The sequence below is a fragment of the Nicotiana tabacum genome, chromosome 16 (assembly GCF_000715075.1).
Source record: "Nicotiana tabacum cultivar K326 chromosome 16, ASM71507v2, whole genome shotgun sequence".
In the NCBI taxonomy this organism is placed as follows: Eukaryota; Viridiplantae; Streptophyta; class Magnoliopsida; order Solanales; family Solanaceae; genus Nicotiana; species Nicotiana tabacum.
Genome location: NC_134095.1, coordinates 167,372,158 through 167,387,089, shown reverse-complemented (window position 1 = coordinate 167,387,089; position 14,932 = coordinate 167,372,158). Strand labels below are relative to the sequence as shown.

The following is a 14,932-nucleotide window of genomic DNA, read 5'->3' as shown; positions in this document are numbered from 1 at the left end:
TTCAGAAGAGACAGTTTGTTTTTTCAACATCTGAAGTGCATAGTTTATCTCAATTTATTAAAATTACTCTTTCCGTTTCAATTTAGATGATACATTTTGCTTATCGAGAGTCAAACTGCGTGTGAAGTTTGATCAATATTTTAAAATATTTTTTTATCATATTGACATGAGAAAAAATGTAACTTATAGTACTTTTCGTATAGTTTTTGAATATTTAAATTCTAAAGTTTAATTTTTAAATACTAAATTGAACTAATCCAATTTAGTTTCAATGTAGAGTCACCTTGAGCGGTCCGCGGTGGGTGTTGTGCGGCCGCGGTCGGCTTGGTGCAGTCCGCACTGGGCAATGATCCGCAGGTCTTCAGGGAGCCTGCGCGGCCGCGATCCTTCTTACGCGGTCCGCGGTGGGAACTTCAGAGGGGTATAAATACACGTGAATTTCAGTTATTTTACATTTTTCAAAACCCCAAAACATAAGAGGCGATTTTCCAATTACCTTTTCTTCTCCGAAACGATTGGTAAGTGATTTCTAACTTATTTTGTTCACTTTTTAACATCTTTTAACATAATTTCAACTTCAAATCAAAGATTTTCATGGGTAGATTGGGTGATGTGGGTAGAACCTAGGTTTTTTTCTAAAATTAGGGATTTGGACCTTAATTTGAGGTCTGATTTCAAAACAAACCATATATTTGAATTTGTCGGGGAATGGGTAATGGGGTTTTGGTTCGAACCTCGGTTTGCAACCACATGAGCCCGGGGGTGACTTTTGACTTTTGGGTAAAACTTTGGAAAACTCATTTTCATGCGTTGGGATTGATTCATTTAGCATTTATTAATGTGATTGGAATAGAGGTTCATCACTCGAGCTAAGGATAGCTTTGCTCCCGTCTCGTGGCACAACCATCGAAGGCAAGTGATTGTCCTCCACATGGAAGGGCTTACCTGTGCCAAGCACACCTGATAGCGGAGGCAGAACTCCACAATGACGGAATCAAGCTCTCCGCTCAAAGAAAATGCTCCGAAAGTGAAGGGATACATGTAAAAATATGTAAACCCCTTCTTGGGTAAAGTTATCCGCTCTACCAGGTCGGGAGCGATAATGTCCAAATCCTGACATTGGCAGTCTTCCTTCACAACAGGGATACTAAAAGGACAAATAGAAGAAAGGTATATGCTAACAACACACGTATGAGGGTGAGCAGAAGGGTATTTCTATTCGAAATCTTTGGTGGTAATAAGATTCTTTGGGATGATGGTACTCACTATATGAGGAGCAGCATCATCCGTTTTACTTTTGTTCTTTGAAGAACTAGGGTTTCTTGAAGAGAAAGCCATTTTTTATCAGAAGGAGGTTATAAGCAAAATATGTCATCTAATTTTGAAACAGAGGGAGTAATAAATATGGAATTCATGTTTTTTCAACAAACAAAACTTCTCGATACAATTTCATTTAGCAATTTGATTCAGGTTATATCTAGTATTCATTTGCCTCAGTTGCCACAACTATCTTACTTAAATCACGCTGAATTCCTTTACGCAATCGAGAGGTTTAAAATAACTAATCTTAACGCGGTTGAGCGCATCAAGTTGACTAATCCTAACCAATTATTAAGTAAGTACAAATAGTAGTTAAAACTAGCAACCTGCTATATTGTCTTTAGTCCAACGAGAAATACATACAGTATTGTTGTAATCTACTTTTTGACACTTTTCTTTGTCAATTCTTCTGTCTTTTTATTCGTCTCGTATTCGAAATTTACTGATCCGACTAACTGATACTAGATCTTAATCTATGTATTAATAGCGCTTCGTAACAACTTGTCTGGAGTCTAGCGGCTCTCTAAGGCTTCAGTGTACTAGCAGTGATCAAGACAGGATTTTCGCTAAGGAGGTTCAAAAAAAGAAAAAGTTAAAATTAGAAAAGTGTGTGACTAGTGGAAATTAAATCTGTGACCTTACAAAACGTTTTTAACCTCCTTGACCACTGAGCTATGTTTTTGGGTTGTATTAAGGGAATTCAAAATATAATATATAGAGGTACATACCGAATTTTGCCTTATATGTATATATAGTGTAATTTTTCGGCTAAAGGGGGTTCTGAACCCCTTTCTGCCTCCTAAATCCGCCCCTGTATACTAATACCTGCCACCAAAATATCGTGAAGGCTTCTTAACTGAATGGTTATTGTCTTTATCGGAGGAGTATGAAATCAACAACGTGTAACTGCTAGGTTATTGAATGCTTTTCTGCTTGAGAAAGTGCTTGCCATCAAATTCACAACTCAATTATGCTATTGAGTTCGTACATATTTAGTAAATTTCTTGATACATATACATAATTCGAAGCAAAAGCTATTAAATTCCGTCGATTTTGGTCGATTTTTTTTCTAGATTAAATTAATCAAAAGTGGATTTGGTTATTAAAGCTTTGGAGCTTTTCGTCCTTTTTTAATTATGCCACATATTCAACGGTATATGAATTAAAAAATCTTGGCAAAAAAGTCAGTGAATATCCCATGTGAATTTGTGATGAGAGTTTGCCAGCCAATCCCAATCGAGTCTTTTATATTAAACCAAAAATCCCATGTGCTCCTCTTACCTTTTAGGTCAATTGCTCCAAAAGTGGCTAACGTAAGAAAATATTTTTTTATATATAATTAATTATTTTTTATTTTTTGTAACGTCAGGAAATCTTTATTTTTATTAATTATTATTTTTTATATAGAAATCGAGAAAAAGTATATCCCTTAATCAATACTGTTCCCTATTTCCCAGGACACAATAGTGGGGTTATGTGAAAAAGAAGGGAATTAGAAATTAGAATGTAAGTACAGCTCTAATTCACACATAAATACTATTTTTAATGATTTTCATTTTGATTTATTGATGGATTAGTATTTCTTCCATTCTAATTTATGCGACATAATTTGACTGACGTGAAATATAGAAATTAATGAATTAAATTTTGTTTATCTTAATCATCATAACATTTTGTGTGACTATTCTAATTTAGTTTAAAGTGAAACGCAGGGTCGGATCCAATGATTTGGTATTCAAGTATAATTTTTTATATGAAAACCCATAAAATATTTAACAAATATATGATCCAAACCTATAATTCTAAAAGTATTATATCTTCAGTGCTAAGAACATCAAAACAAATCAAAGTTAAAATCTTAAATTTGCCTCTGATAATACAAGATGTTAAATTAATTTTTTTAAAATGAAAAAGCTAGTATTATTCTTAGAATAGTTATGCCGAACCACCAAAGGTTATGGTGGAATAGATATGATACCTCCCCTTACATCTTGTTTAGTTGGTAGTTATGTATCGTTTTATTATTATGTATCATATCATATTGTGTTGTATCGTATTCTGTTATATTATATTATATTATATTAAACAATGTTTGGATAAATTACATTATGTGTCGTCGTTCATGATGTCATATACCAGCAATATGAATAATAATCTTGCAATATTATCTATAGAAGTATCAAGTTACTAAGTCATACAATGAAAGTTTGGGAGAGGGTGATGGAGGTGAGGGTGAGGAAGACAGTGTCTATATGTGACAACCAGTTCGGGTTCATGCCGGGTCGCTCGACTACGGAAGCTATCCACCTTATTAGGAGGTTGGTGGAACAGTACAGGGATCGGAAGAAAGATCTGCGCATGGTGTTTATTGACTTGGAGAAAGCGTATGACAAGGTCCTTAGGGAGGTGCTATGGAGATGTCTGGAGGTAAAAGGTGTGTCGGTAGCTTATGTTAAAGCGATCAAGGACATGTATGATGGAGCTAAGACTAGGGTAAGGACTGTGGGAGGCGACTCGGAGCATTTTCCGGTTGTTATGGGATTACACCAAGGATCTGCGCTTAGCCCGTTCTTATTTGCCTTAATAATTGATGCACTAGCACACCATATTCAAGGGGAAATGCCATGGTGTATGTTATTCACTGATGACATAGTCCTGATTGATGAGACGCGGGACGGTGTTAACGAGAGGTTGGAGGTTCGGAGACAGGCTCTCGAGTCTAAGGGTTTCAAATTGAGCAGGACTAAGACAGAGTACCTGGAGTACAAGTTGAGCGCCAAGTCGAGGGAAGTAGGCATGAACGTGAGGCTTGGATCACAGGTCATCCCCAAGAGAGGTAGTTTCTAGTATCTTGGGTCGGTTATTCAAGGAGATGGAGAGATCGGCGAGGACGTCACTCACCGCATAGGAGTGTGGTGGATGAAATGGAGGCTAGCATCTGGAGTCTTATGTGACAAGAAAGTGTCACCGATACTCAAAGGTAAGTTTTATAGGGCGGTGGTTAGACCGGCCATGTTGTATGGGGCAGAGTGTTGGCCGATTAAGAACTCTCATATTCAGAAGATGGAGGTAGCTGAGATAAGGATGTTGAGGTGGATGTGCGGGCACACTAGGATAGATAAGATTAGGAATGAAGATATTCGGGAGAAGGTGGGTGTGGCCCCTGTGGATGACCAGATGCGGGAAGCGAGGCTCAGATGGTTCGGGCACGTGCGGAGGAGAAGCCTGGATGCTCCGGTGAGGAGGCGTGAGCTGTTGGCTTTGGTGGGTACGAGAAGAGGTAGAGGACGTCCTAAGAAGTATTGGGGAGATGTGATCAGGCAGGACATGACACAATTGCAGATTTCCGAGGACATGACCCTTGATAGGAAGGTCTAGAGGTCGAGCATTAGGGTTGTAGGCAAGGGTGGTAGTCGAACTTCTCCTTCTCCTTCCGGGGGTGAAGCGAGTTTTGAGTAGGTTGGTCTTAGACAGCTTGTGGTTAATGTAGATTCCACACTACCCTTACTGTTTTCCATAGTTCTAGACCTTAGTTGCTGGTTATTGTTATTTCATGTCATCTATTTTATGGTTTTTAAGATGCTGTCACTATTTCCATGGTTATGTTGACGATACTGATGAACTGTCTTTCTTGTTTTATTTTCATTTTCCTGAGCCGAGGGTCTATCGGAAACAGCCTCTCTGCCCTATCGGGGTAGGGGTAAGGTCTGCGTACACACTACCCTCCCCAAATCTCATTTAGTGGGACTTTACTGGGTTGTTGTTGTTGTTGTTGTTGTAATCTTACAATATTATAAAGAAAAAGTAAAGTACGCGGTGAAATTATTATATAAGAAGGTAGGATAAAAGATAAAATAATATTATTTAATAATAAGAAATATCAATATGAGAGGGAAAAAAAAGGTAACGATGTGACCCTACCAGATCGATTATTACATAAAATAACATTTTTGTCTTTTTAAGTAACGACGGATTTAATATTACAGGGGTGAGCCTCTCCGAATGGAAAATATTATGGTTGGCATGCTTCCCACTCTAGTGACCTTATACAGTGCAAATTCCAATTAGTCGCACCCGCACAGCAATGAAAAATTTTAAAAAAAATAATTATGACGAAACCATCAATCATGCAGTGATTGTAAACCCCAAAAGGTGGATATTTAGGAGTAATAGTAGAAAATGATAAATTCAGCAGTGAGTATGACTAAAATAGTCCACTTTCTGTGGTCACAAGTCAGCAATTAAATTGGTTTAAAAAAATGTCTTAACTTCATTATGTAGGAATCTTTTAGATCAAATCTCCAACTACTTAACTATAATTCCAAGAATTATTTTAGAGATCTGTGCATCTGGGTATTCCTCATTTTAGTGTGTAGTACCTTTGTGTCATTTTCATTTGCTGTCTGTCAAATAGTACTATTCAATTATTGTCTTTCTTCTTGTCTCATTATTTTCTTGAAAAAAAAATTGTGTTTTTGTCCTTTGTTTTTCACTGTATTTTGTTACTACCTCACCTTATTATCTGTATAAATTCAAGAATTGTACTCATGTGATACATGTGCAAAATCTTTTTGCCCCCCTTTACATAATTCTTGAAAAAGATCCCAACTTTATTCTGTGATTATTCATATTTTCTGTGTTTTGATTCAATTTATGGAGAAATTTTTGCCCTTTGTAATTTGCTTGTCATTGTTGTTTTTGGGTAGTTGTTATTGTTCTATTAATGTAGAACAATTGAGGGATAAAATTACTTATTTGCCTGGTCAACCAGCAAATGTAGAATTCAATCAGTATTCAGGTTATGTTACTGTAAATGAACAAGCTGGAAGAGCATTGTTTTACTGGTTAATTGAGTCACCAATGAGTAGAAATCCTGAGAAAAGGCCACTAATTTTATGGCTAAATGGAGGGCCAGGTTGTTCTTCAGTAGCTTATGGAGCTGCTGAAGAAATCGGTCCGTTTCATATTAATTCTGATGGGAAGACACTTTACTTGAATCCTTACTCCTGGAACAATTGTATGTAGCAGATTTTAACTATTTTTTTGTTTTATATTCTGTTTTTTCTTGGATTTTTCTGATGAACTTGTGTTATTATGTGCAGTGGCGAATTTGCTTTTTCTTGAATCGCCAGCTGGGGTTGGATTTTCGTATACGAATACTTCCTCAGATTTGTATAATGCGGGTGATCAAAGAACAGGTAACGATAATTTAGTAATTGAATGTTTGTATGTGCTTTCAATGTGAGAAATATTGAGGATTCATAGTAATTATGTTGTTTAAACTGAAATGTTGAACCCTGGCGTTTTGATTTGTAGCTGAAGATACGTACCAGTTTCTCGTCAAGTGGTTCGAAAGGTTTCCTCAATACAAGCATAGAGAATTTTATATTGCTGGAGAAAGTTATGCAGGTACCTTATAACACATTAATTACTACTCCCTCCGTCCCAATTTATGTGGTGGTGTTTGACTCGGCAAGTAGTTTATGAAAGAAATGAAGACTTTTGAAACTTGTGGTCTAGAAAAAATCATAGATATTTGTATGACTGTAAATCAATGAAAAGGGTAATGTAAGAATTCTAAATAAGGAAGGTGACATTCTTTCTGGGACCGACTAAAAAGGAAAGAGTGTCACATAAATTGGGACAGGGGAACTGGGGAAGTAGCATCTATATTTTTCTTCTGTCTAGTGTCTGGTTAATTGAACACATTTTGTTAATACCTATGTTCTGCCGATTCTCCAAAAATGTTGTCGCACCCGTATCGGATCCTCCAAAAATACACTACTTTTGGAGGATCCAACATGCACCCGATGACATTTTTGCAAAGTCCGAGCATCATAGGTTAATACCTCATATCATAAGATACTAATTTCACTTTTCTTCTGTCTCTTTAGGGCATTATGTTCCACAGCTATCTCAACTTGTCTACCAAAGGAACAAGGGAATCAAGAACCCGATTATTAATTTCAAGGGCTTTATGGTAGTAGTAGTGACAATTTTAATGTTGAATGCAATGTTGAGTTACAGGCTGTTTTTATCAAAATCGATTTCTCTGACTGTTCTTTTTAGGTGGGGAATGCTGTTACCGATGATTACCATGACTATATTGGCACGTTCGAGTACTGGTGGACCCATGGCTTGATTTCAGATTCTACATACAAGCTTCTCCAGATAACCTGTGACAAAGGATCTTCTGAACATCCTTCCACTGATTGCACTAAAGCTCTTCTTCTTGCCGAACAAGAGCAGGGAAATATTGACCCTTATAGCATATATACTCGTCCTTGTGCTAGTACTTCATCGCTTCGGCGTAACTTAAGGGGTCATTATGTGAGTCTTTTCTTTTTATGCTCTTTTCTCACTCCACTTCTCGGCGGAAAATGTAGGTAAATTGTAGAATGCTTGACTAAGGTTGGAAAAGAATAAGATGATAGACCACTTGTGTTAATGTTGGTTTGGTTCTGAATACACTTGCAAAACTTTAGTTTGCTGAAATGACTGTAAAAGATATGGAGTTATATACTATATGGTTGAAAGTGTGCAAACTTTAGAATTGATCTCTCTATCTGAAGTAGGACCCTCTTGCTGGTGCCCGACTCGGCTAGTGACTAGCTTTATCCAAAATCGTACAACCTCAAAGATGACCAAGAAAGAGACAAAAACATAATTACCATTTTCTTTTATGAAATTTGGAGTTTCTAGTACTTTGTCGAGGTATATGCATATATTGAGGTAGTGTCCCCTTATGAAATAGATCCCTTTCTCAGTGGATCAGTGCTTTATGCAGGTGCCTAACCAACTGTTAAGTTACACCAAAAGATTTGCATTTTCGATGGTTCAGAGGTGCTGAATGTTTTATTATCTAGGTGCTTGTAATTTTATCTGAATGTAGTTGTCTGAGCGTGTGTGACAGAAACTGCAAGCGTTTAAGTGTCTTTATTGTGCAGTGAGTTTATAATGATCTCTTTTCTAGTACTGAGACAGTGCCAGTAAATGACTCTACCTTTGGCCGCTGCTTTATGTTTTCAAATGGTCTATCTGTGATATTAGGTTATAGAAAGAAAGCTTAATATAGTTTAGTAAACTTTCCTTCAGAGGAGAGCCTCTTCAATAGGTTTTTGGAGGGAGAGGATTTGGAGTATGGACAATTCTTTGAACATTTGCATCTTTGGTGTCCGCACCCTCACTAGACAGATAAGTTCTGAAGTCAAGACTGTGGATGTTGTTGCTATATCATAAACATGCATCCCCATCCACTCCCTCCTTCCCCCTTCGAAAAGAAAAAGACAGAAGAAAAACTATCAGAGTTCTTTGTGGTAAAAGCTGTCTGTCAGAGTTGTGTTAGAAGCTACTAGCAGATTCCGGAGCTGTTCTTCGCTTATCATCGATAACACGCTTGTTGTAGATTTCCATATACTTTTTCTTTTTCTGTGGATGTTCCCATGCAGTAAAATCACTAATGACTTAATTTTTTGGACCTGTAAAACAAGCGCGACATCTGCAAGGAAACCCGTCGATGCCAGCAATTTCCCCTAATTCTCCTTTCTTAACTATTAATCCTCCTATCTATGTTCTTGTTTCTAAAACAAGTTCTTACTTGACCCTATTTTATTTCAAGTTACATGTTTCAGATTCTTTTTATTAAGATATGTTTTCACATGTTATCATTCTGGACTTCACCATTTGGTCGTGTACATTTAATCTTGATATTTGGTTATCTATTAATTTTTGTAGATTCAAGTATTTAATCTTCTCTTCCTGTTTCAAACATGTAGCCATGGATGTCCAGAGCATACGACCCATGCACCGAGAGGTATTCTGAAGTTTATTTTAATCTCCCGGAGGTACAAAAGGCGTTCCATGCTAATGTAACTAAGGTTGCCTATCCTTGGAAAACATGCAGGTCTGTTGAAAAACTTTTGAAGTTTCAAGTTTCATATCTTCAAGCTTTTGATAATTTTTAACTGGATCTTTTTTGGTTTCCAGTGATATTGTTGGAAACTATTGGGCCGATTCTCCTCTGTCAATGCTGCCTATCTACCAAGAGCTAATATCTGCTGGTCTTAGGATATGGGTATTCAGGTAAAGCTAAGTCAGATAATTGTTTATATGAAGCTAGAGTTGATTGTGTTCCTTTGTGGTAATGATTAAACGTGTGCTTTACATGGTTGATAAATGATAATAATGCTTAGGTATGGGCTCCCCCTTCCTGTTCGCTCTTGTCTCCTTGTTCTTCTTCTTCTTCTCACCCTTTCTAAGCCGAGCGTCTATTGGAAATAGCCTCTCTATCTGCACTAGATAGGGATAAGGTTTGCGTATATACTACCCTTCCCAGACCTCACTTGTGGAGTGGGGTCTATACAGGTTTGTTGTTGTTGTTGCTTTGGTTTAGGCTTAGGATTCCGATGTGTTGAGACATTTTATTTAAACGGGGAGTCTTAACTTTGGAAGTTGCATACCTATAAATTATTTCTATGTCATTTTCTAGAGGACTTGGGCTTCCTTGTTATTTAGCTGATTTGTGTTGGCTTCATTCCCACAGACCCCACTAGTGAAATTTTACTTGGTATGTTTTTGTTGTGTTGGCTTCGTTGTTAGCATTAGAAATGTACTATTCAGCCTAGACCTAAGAAACATTCATTTGGCTTTTCAAATGAAGAATTTCAAGTATGAAAGGTAGACTGGAAACGTCTCATATTATGAGTCTCCTCTTCTAACTAAGTCGTAGAATGAACTGAGAAGCTTGTGTCATCTTGAATCATCTTCGTTTATGCATAAATGCCTCGTCACAAAAGAAAAAGGGCAGCCCGGTATACAATGCATCCCCTCACGTTGGGTCCGGTATGAGCGCTGGGTTCGGTGAAGGGCCGCGCCCCAAGAGTTGTGATGTAGACAACATATCCTACTGCAAGTATTAGTGGCTGCTTCTATGGCTCGAACCCGTGACCTATAGGTCACGGCGAGACAACTTTACCGTTGTTCCAAGGCTCCCCTCCAAGACAACCTGTGCGTCGTCATAGAAGCACGGACAAAATTTTGATAACGTCTACTTTTCAGCTTATGCCTCTCTATTCCTCTGGAGTAGGGGTAAGGTCTGCGTAAACACTACCCTCCCCAGACCCCCACTTGTGGGATTCCACTGGGCTATTGTTGTTGTTGTTGTTGTCTACTTTTCAGCTTATCTTTAATCAGAACCTGATTTTCCTAAACATTTGGCTTTCTTTGCAGTGGGGATACTGATTCAGTTGTTCCTGTAACCGCAACTCGATATTCTATAGATGCTTTGAAGCTTCCAACTATCACCAACTGGTACCCTTGGTATGACAATAAAAAGGTTAGTCATAACTCATAACTGAGAAAATGGACATGCAAACTGTTTTCTTCTTGACAACCTTGCTTCTTTACCTCTCCAAAACCGAAAATTCATGCTTTCGTTTGTCCTTGTCGTTATTCTATGAATAGGTTGGAGGATGGAGCCAAGTATACAAGGGGTTGACGCTTGTAACTGTAACAGGAGCAGGGCACGAGGTGCCACTTCATCGCCCTCGTCAAGCTTTCATTCTATTGAGATCTTTTTTGGAGAACAAACCAATGCCGAGCTAAAACATGCAGGTTCCTCTGTCTATTTGCGAACAAACAAGTGAAAATCTGTAGAATAATAACCATATAATCGCGCTGTTCTTTCCCCTCGACTCGCATATTTCTGGTTGCAGTTGGAAATTATGAAGTAAAGGCCGCGGGGAGATTCAAGATTGTTACACCTTAATAATGCTTTACAGTTTACATTAGTTATATTAGAACTTGCATTCATATATTGGTTTGAATTCATTTTATAGATAAAAACATTAATTCCATGTAAATGGAGTTCCCAGTTGAAGACATTCACATCTTATAGGGAAATCAATTTAATCCTACTTGTTTGTAGCTTTTTTTTTTGTAGACAAATCTATGTATTCTCTGAGTATTATAGCTTGTGCTGCAGTACTTGTACCATTGTCTGTCAAATTCATTTTTTGTATCTCTAATTCATTGTATTAAAATTGCCAATAAAATTATCTCTAGTGTAGTTTTATATTGTTGCACCTAGTAGAATAAGAGAGTAAACAATGTGTTATGAGCTTATATGTTGCTTCCTGCGGTCCAAAATAAATGATTTTTTTGTCTTTTTATTTTGGTCCAAAATAAGTGTCATTTTACATAATCGATTAGGAATTAACTTTATTTTTCTAAAATTTGTCCTTATTTACATATCCCAATGTGTCACGTTAACAATATACACTTTTTAATTAAGGGTAAATTAGTCAAAATACATTTTTTCTCTAATAATTGGTGTTTTTTTAAGGGGTGTGCCAAATAACGATAAGTTATTTATTGTGGACCGGGGAAACATCTCAATTTCGTTCATCTTTTACGTTCTATCCAACATAAAATAATACAATATATAGGTTTCACGTGCAATGTATTGCCACTAATATTTAGTTCACATTCACGTGCACTCCAAGCGAGCATTTTTTGGAGTGCAAATTGAGTGACGGGACCCATAAAGTAGACGTAGAGGTAAAGCTTGATGCTCAAGTTATTTCCAAGAGAGCGAGTTTTAAGTACCACGGGTCTATTATCCAGGGCAACGGGGAGATTGACGAAGATGTAGAACATCGCGTCGGAGCGAGATAGATGAAGTGGAAGCTTGCTTCCGGTGTTTTATGTGATAAGAATGTGCCGCCAAGACTTAAGGGTAAGTTTTATAGAGTGGTGGTTCGACATGCTATGCTGTATGGGGCTGAGTGTTGGCCAGTCAAGAACTCCCACATGCAGAAGATGAAAGTAGCAGAGACGAGAATGTTGAGATGGATGTGTGGGTGTACTAGGAGAGATAGGATTAAGAATGAAGCTATCCGGGACAGAGTGGGAGTAGCCCCCGTGGAGGACAATATGCGGGAGTCGAGGCTGAGATGGTTCGGACATGTTAAGAGAAGAAGCATTGATGCTCCTGTCAGGAGGTGTAAGAGGTTATCAATGGAGAGTTTGAGAAGAGGTCGAGGTAGCCTAAGAAGTACCGGGGGAGGTGATTAGACAGGACATGGCGCTGCTTCAGCTCACTGAGGACATAACCCTTGATAGGAGGGTGTGGAGGTCGCGGATTAAGGTAGAAGGTTAGTGGGTAGTTTTTAGTTGTTCACCGATAGTCTTAGTAACATGCATGTTCCTTCATATTCTTAGATTTTTATTACGTTACGTGGTTTTGTTCGCCTCACGTATTGTATTCCCTATTGTTATTATTTGGTACTACTTATCCTTTATCTCTCCCTTTTTCTTTTCTCTTCCTTCTTCCTTCCTTCCTTCCTTGCTTTCCTCATCTTCTTCTTACCCTTCCTGAGCCGAGGGTCTATTGAAAACAGCCTCTCTACCTGCATTAGTTAGGGGTAAGGTCTGCGCACAGACTACTTTCCCCAGACCTCACCTGGAATCATACTGGGTTTGTTGTTATTGTTGTTGTTGTTAATATTTAGTGTCACACAAGAAACCAAGCGATATATTTTATTATTAATAGATCATGCTTTTTGTATTAATTTTTAAAAAAATTCTTATACTCTGTCTTATCAAGTATCATTCCATAAAATAATGGAAGAAAATGATCTCCTATATCCATTTACAAACTTAAATAAAATAAACCATCATTGTGTTTTATTTACCCATCTCTTATTTTTATTTTACCATCTTCGTGAAAAAGAGCAACGGAGTACAAAACTAATAGTCTATTTGGTCGTACTTCTTTTTGGCCAAAAATATTTTTTTGGTTACTAAAAATGATTGTTTCAAAGTCAAGGTATTTGACCAAACTTTTAAAAGAAAAAAGTAATTTTGAATGGAAACGGTTTTTGAGTAGCAAAAAAAAGTAATTTCTCCTAAAAATACTTTTTAAAAAGCACTTTTGAGAAAAATACACTTAAAATAACTTTTTAAAAGTTTGGCCAAATACTAATAGCTACTCAAAAGTAGATAGCGGGTAAGATTTGCATATATATATTATCTTAGATTTCACTTGTAAGAGTACACTATATATATTGTTATTGCTATTGCTATTGTATTTTTCAAAATAAGCTAATAGCCTGGTTGGCCAAGTTTTTAAAATAAGCTTATTTTGAGAAATGCTTTTTCTTAAAAGTGTTTTTCTACATTTGGTGAGAAGCAGTTTGTGTTTGGCTAATTAATTTTAAAAAACAACAATTAATTTTGGCCAAGTTTTTAAAAAGTGTATTTTTCTCAAAAGTGCTTTTTAAAAAAAAATATTTTCGCTTATGCTTCTACTCAAAAATATTTTTTTTATTCTAAAAGCTGCTTGGCCAAACACTCCAACTTTAAAAAAAGAAAAGAAAAAAAAAAAAGCCAAACGAGCAATGTATAATTTTAGAAGCCAAACAGGCTATAAATCTCCATGGAAAGGATAATAGTTATGCATAAGTTTATTCTAAGGATTATTTTTCATCTATCTATATACTATATTAAAAGCACGAATGTCCTTAGCGAAATATCGTTCGCCTTTTTTACCCTTTAAAAATAAATTTTAAATCGGACAAAATTGTAATTTAAGTTTTTTTCCTAATTTTTAGGAGTCCTAAATCAACTAAAAATTTGGTTTAAAATATATTCCTTATCTGAATATGTAGAAAGTTCTACATTTTGGAAATCGATTAACTTTAATTTTTATAAACACTTCCCTAGGAAGGTAACAAAACCTTCCATGTTTATTTTTTCTAATATTAATTTTCAGAATAAGGAAATAAAAAAAAAAAGCAAATGAAAGGGAAAGACGTAAAGGATTTGCGTTTCTTTGCGTTTTTAACTCCTTTTCAAATCGATTCTTCTGCCTATAGGCTATAGGAATATAACTTTTAGTGGATAAAATTATATTACAGTTAAATATTTAAAATTGAAGATGAACAATATTAATAATTTAAATCAACAAGGAAATAAATTATTTGCTTCAATGCCGATAATAAATTATTAAATCTTTGAATTAATTAGTTAGCTAAAAATCTAATTCAAATCTTTTCTAAATTATGAATGGTCTTAGCAAAATGTTATTCGCCATCTTTATTCTTTAAAAATAGAGTTCACACCAGACAAATTAGTCATTTAATATTTTTTCAAATATTTAGGACATTAAAAACAACTAAAAATATAATTACTAAATCTTTCCTTAATAGATAAAAAGTCTAAAATTATGGCTTTAAATTAATTAAGATTTTACTTTATAAAAATACTTTTCTTAACAAACTACATGAACGACCAATACTCATATAAAGACTTTGAAGTCATTTAAAAAATTTATTCAAAAGAAATTTTGTTTTTCGTATATTCTATTTTTCTAACGACACAAGCATTTTTAGACCAAAACTATGGCATATTTGTCTTTAATTTGGATTTTATTTATATTTAATAATTTTATTATTTTTTAAGAGTAAAGTCAAAAAAAAAAATCTATTAAAATCTATTTTAAAAAAGCAATAACAATCATTACACGAAAAAATGCATGAAGTTATTCTTAAACGTGAGTCATAATGCAAATTTTCTTTCAAAATTAGTCTTTGAACTCCAAAATGAATTTAAC

At 35.9% G+C, this 14,932-nt stretch overlaps 1 protein-coding gene across 1 annotated transcript; it reads left to right on the top strand.

Moving 5' to 3' along the window:
• Positions 1 to 5,482: 5,482 nt before the first annotated feature.
• Positions 5,483 to 11,308, top strand: LOC107822114 (serine carboxypeptidase-like 27). The gene is made up of 9 exons (XM_016648616.2): positions 5,483 to 6,337; positions 6,423 to 6,518; positions 6,637 to 6,729; positions 7,215 to 7,300; positions 7,390 to 7,650; positions 9,096 to 9,223; positions 9,307 to 9,402; positions 10,549 to 10,654; positions 10,783 to 11,308. Exons 1-9 carry the CDS (start codon positions 5,974 to 5,976, stop codon positions 10,921 to 10,923), a joined length of 1,371 nt encoding a protein of 456 aa, XP_016504102.1. The 5' UTR covers positions 5,483 to 5,973; the 3' UTR covers positions 10,924 to 11,308.
• Positions 11,309 to 14,932: the final 3,624 nt, after the last annotated feature.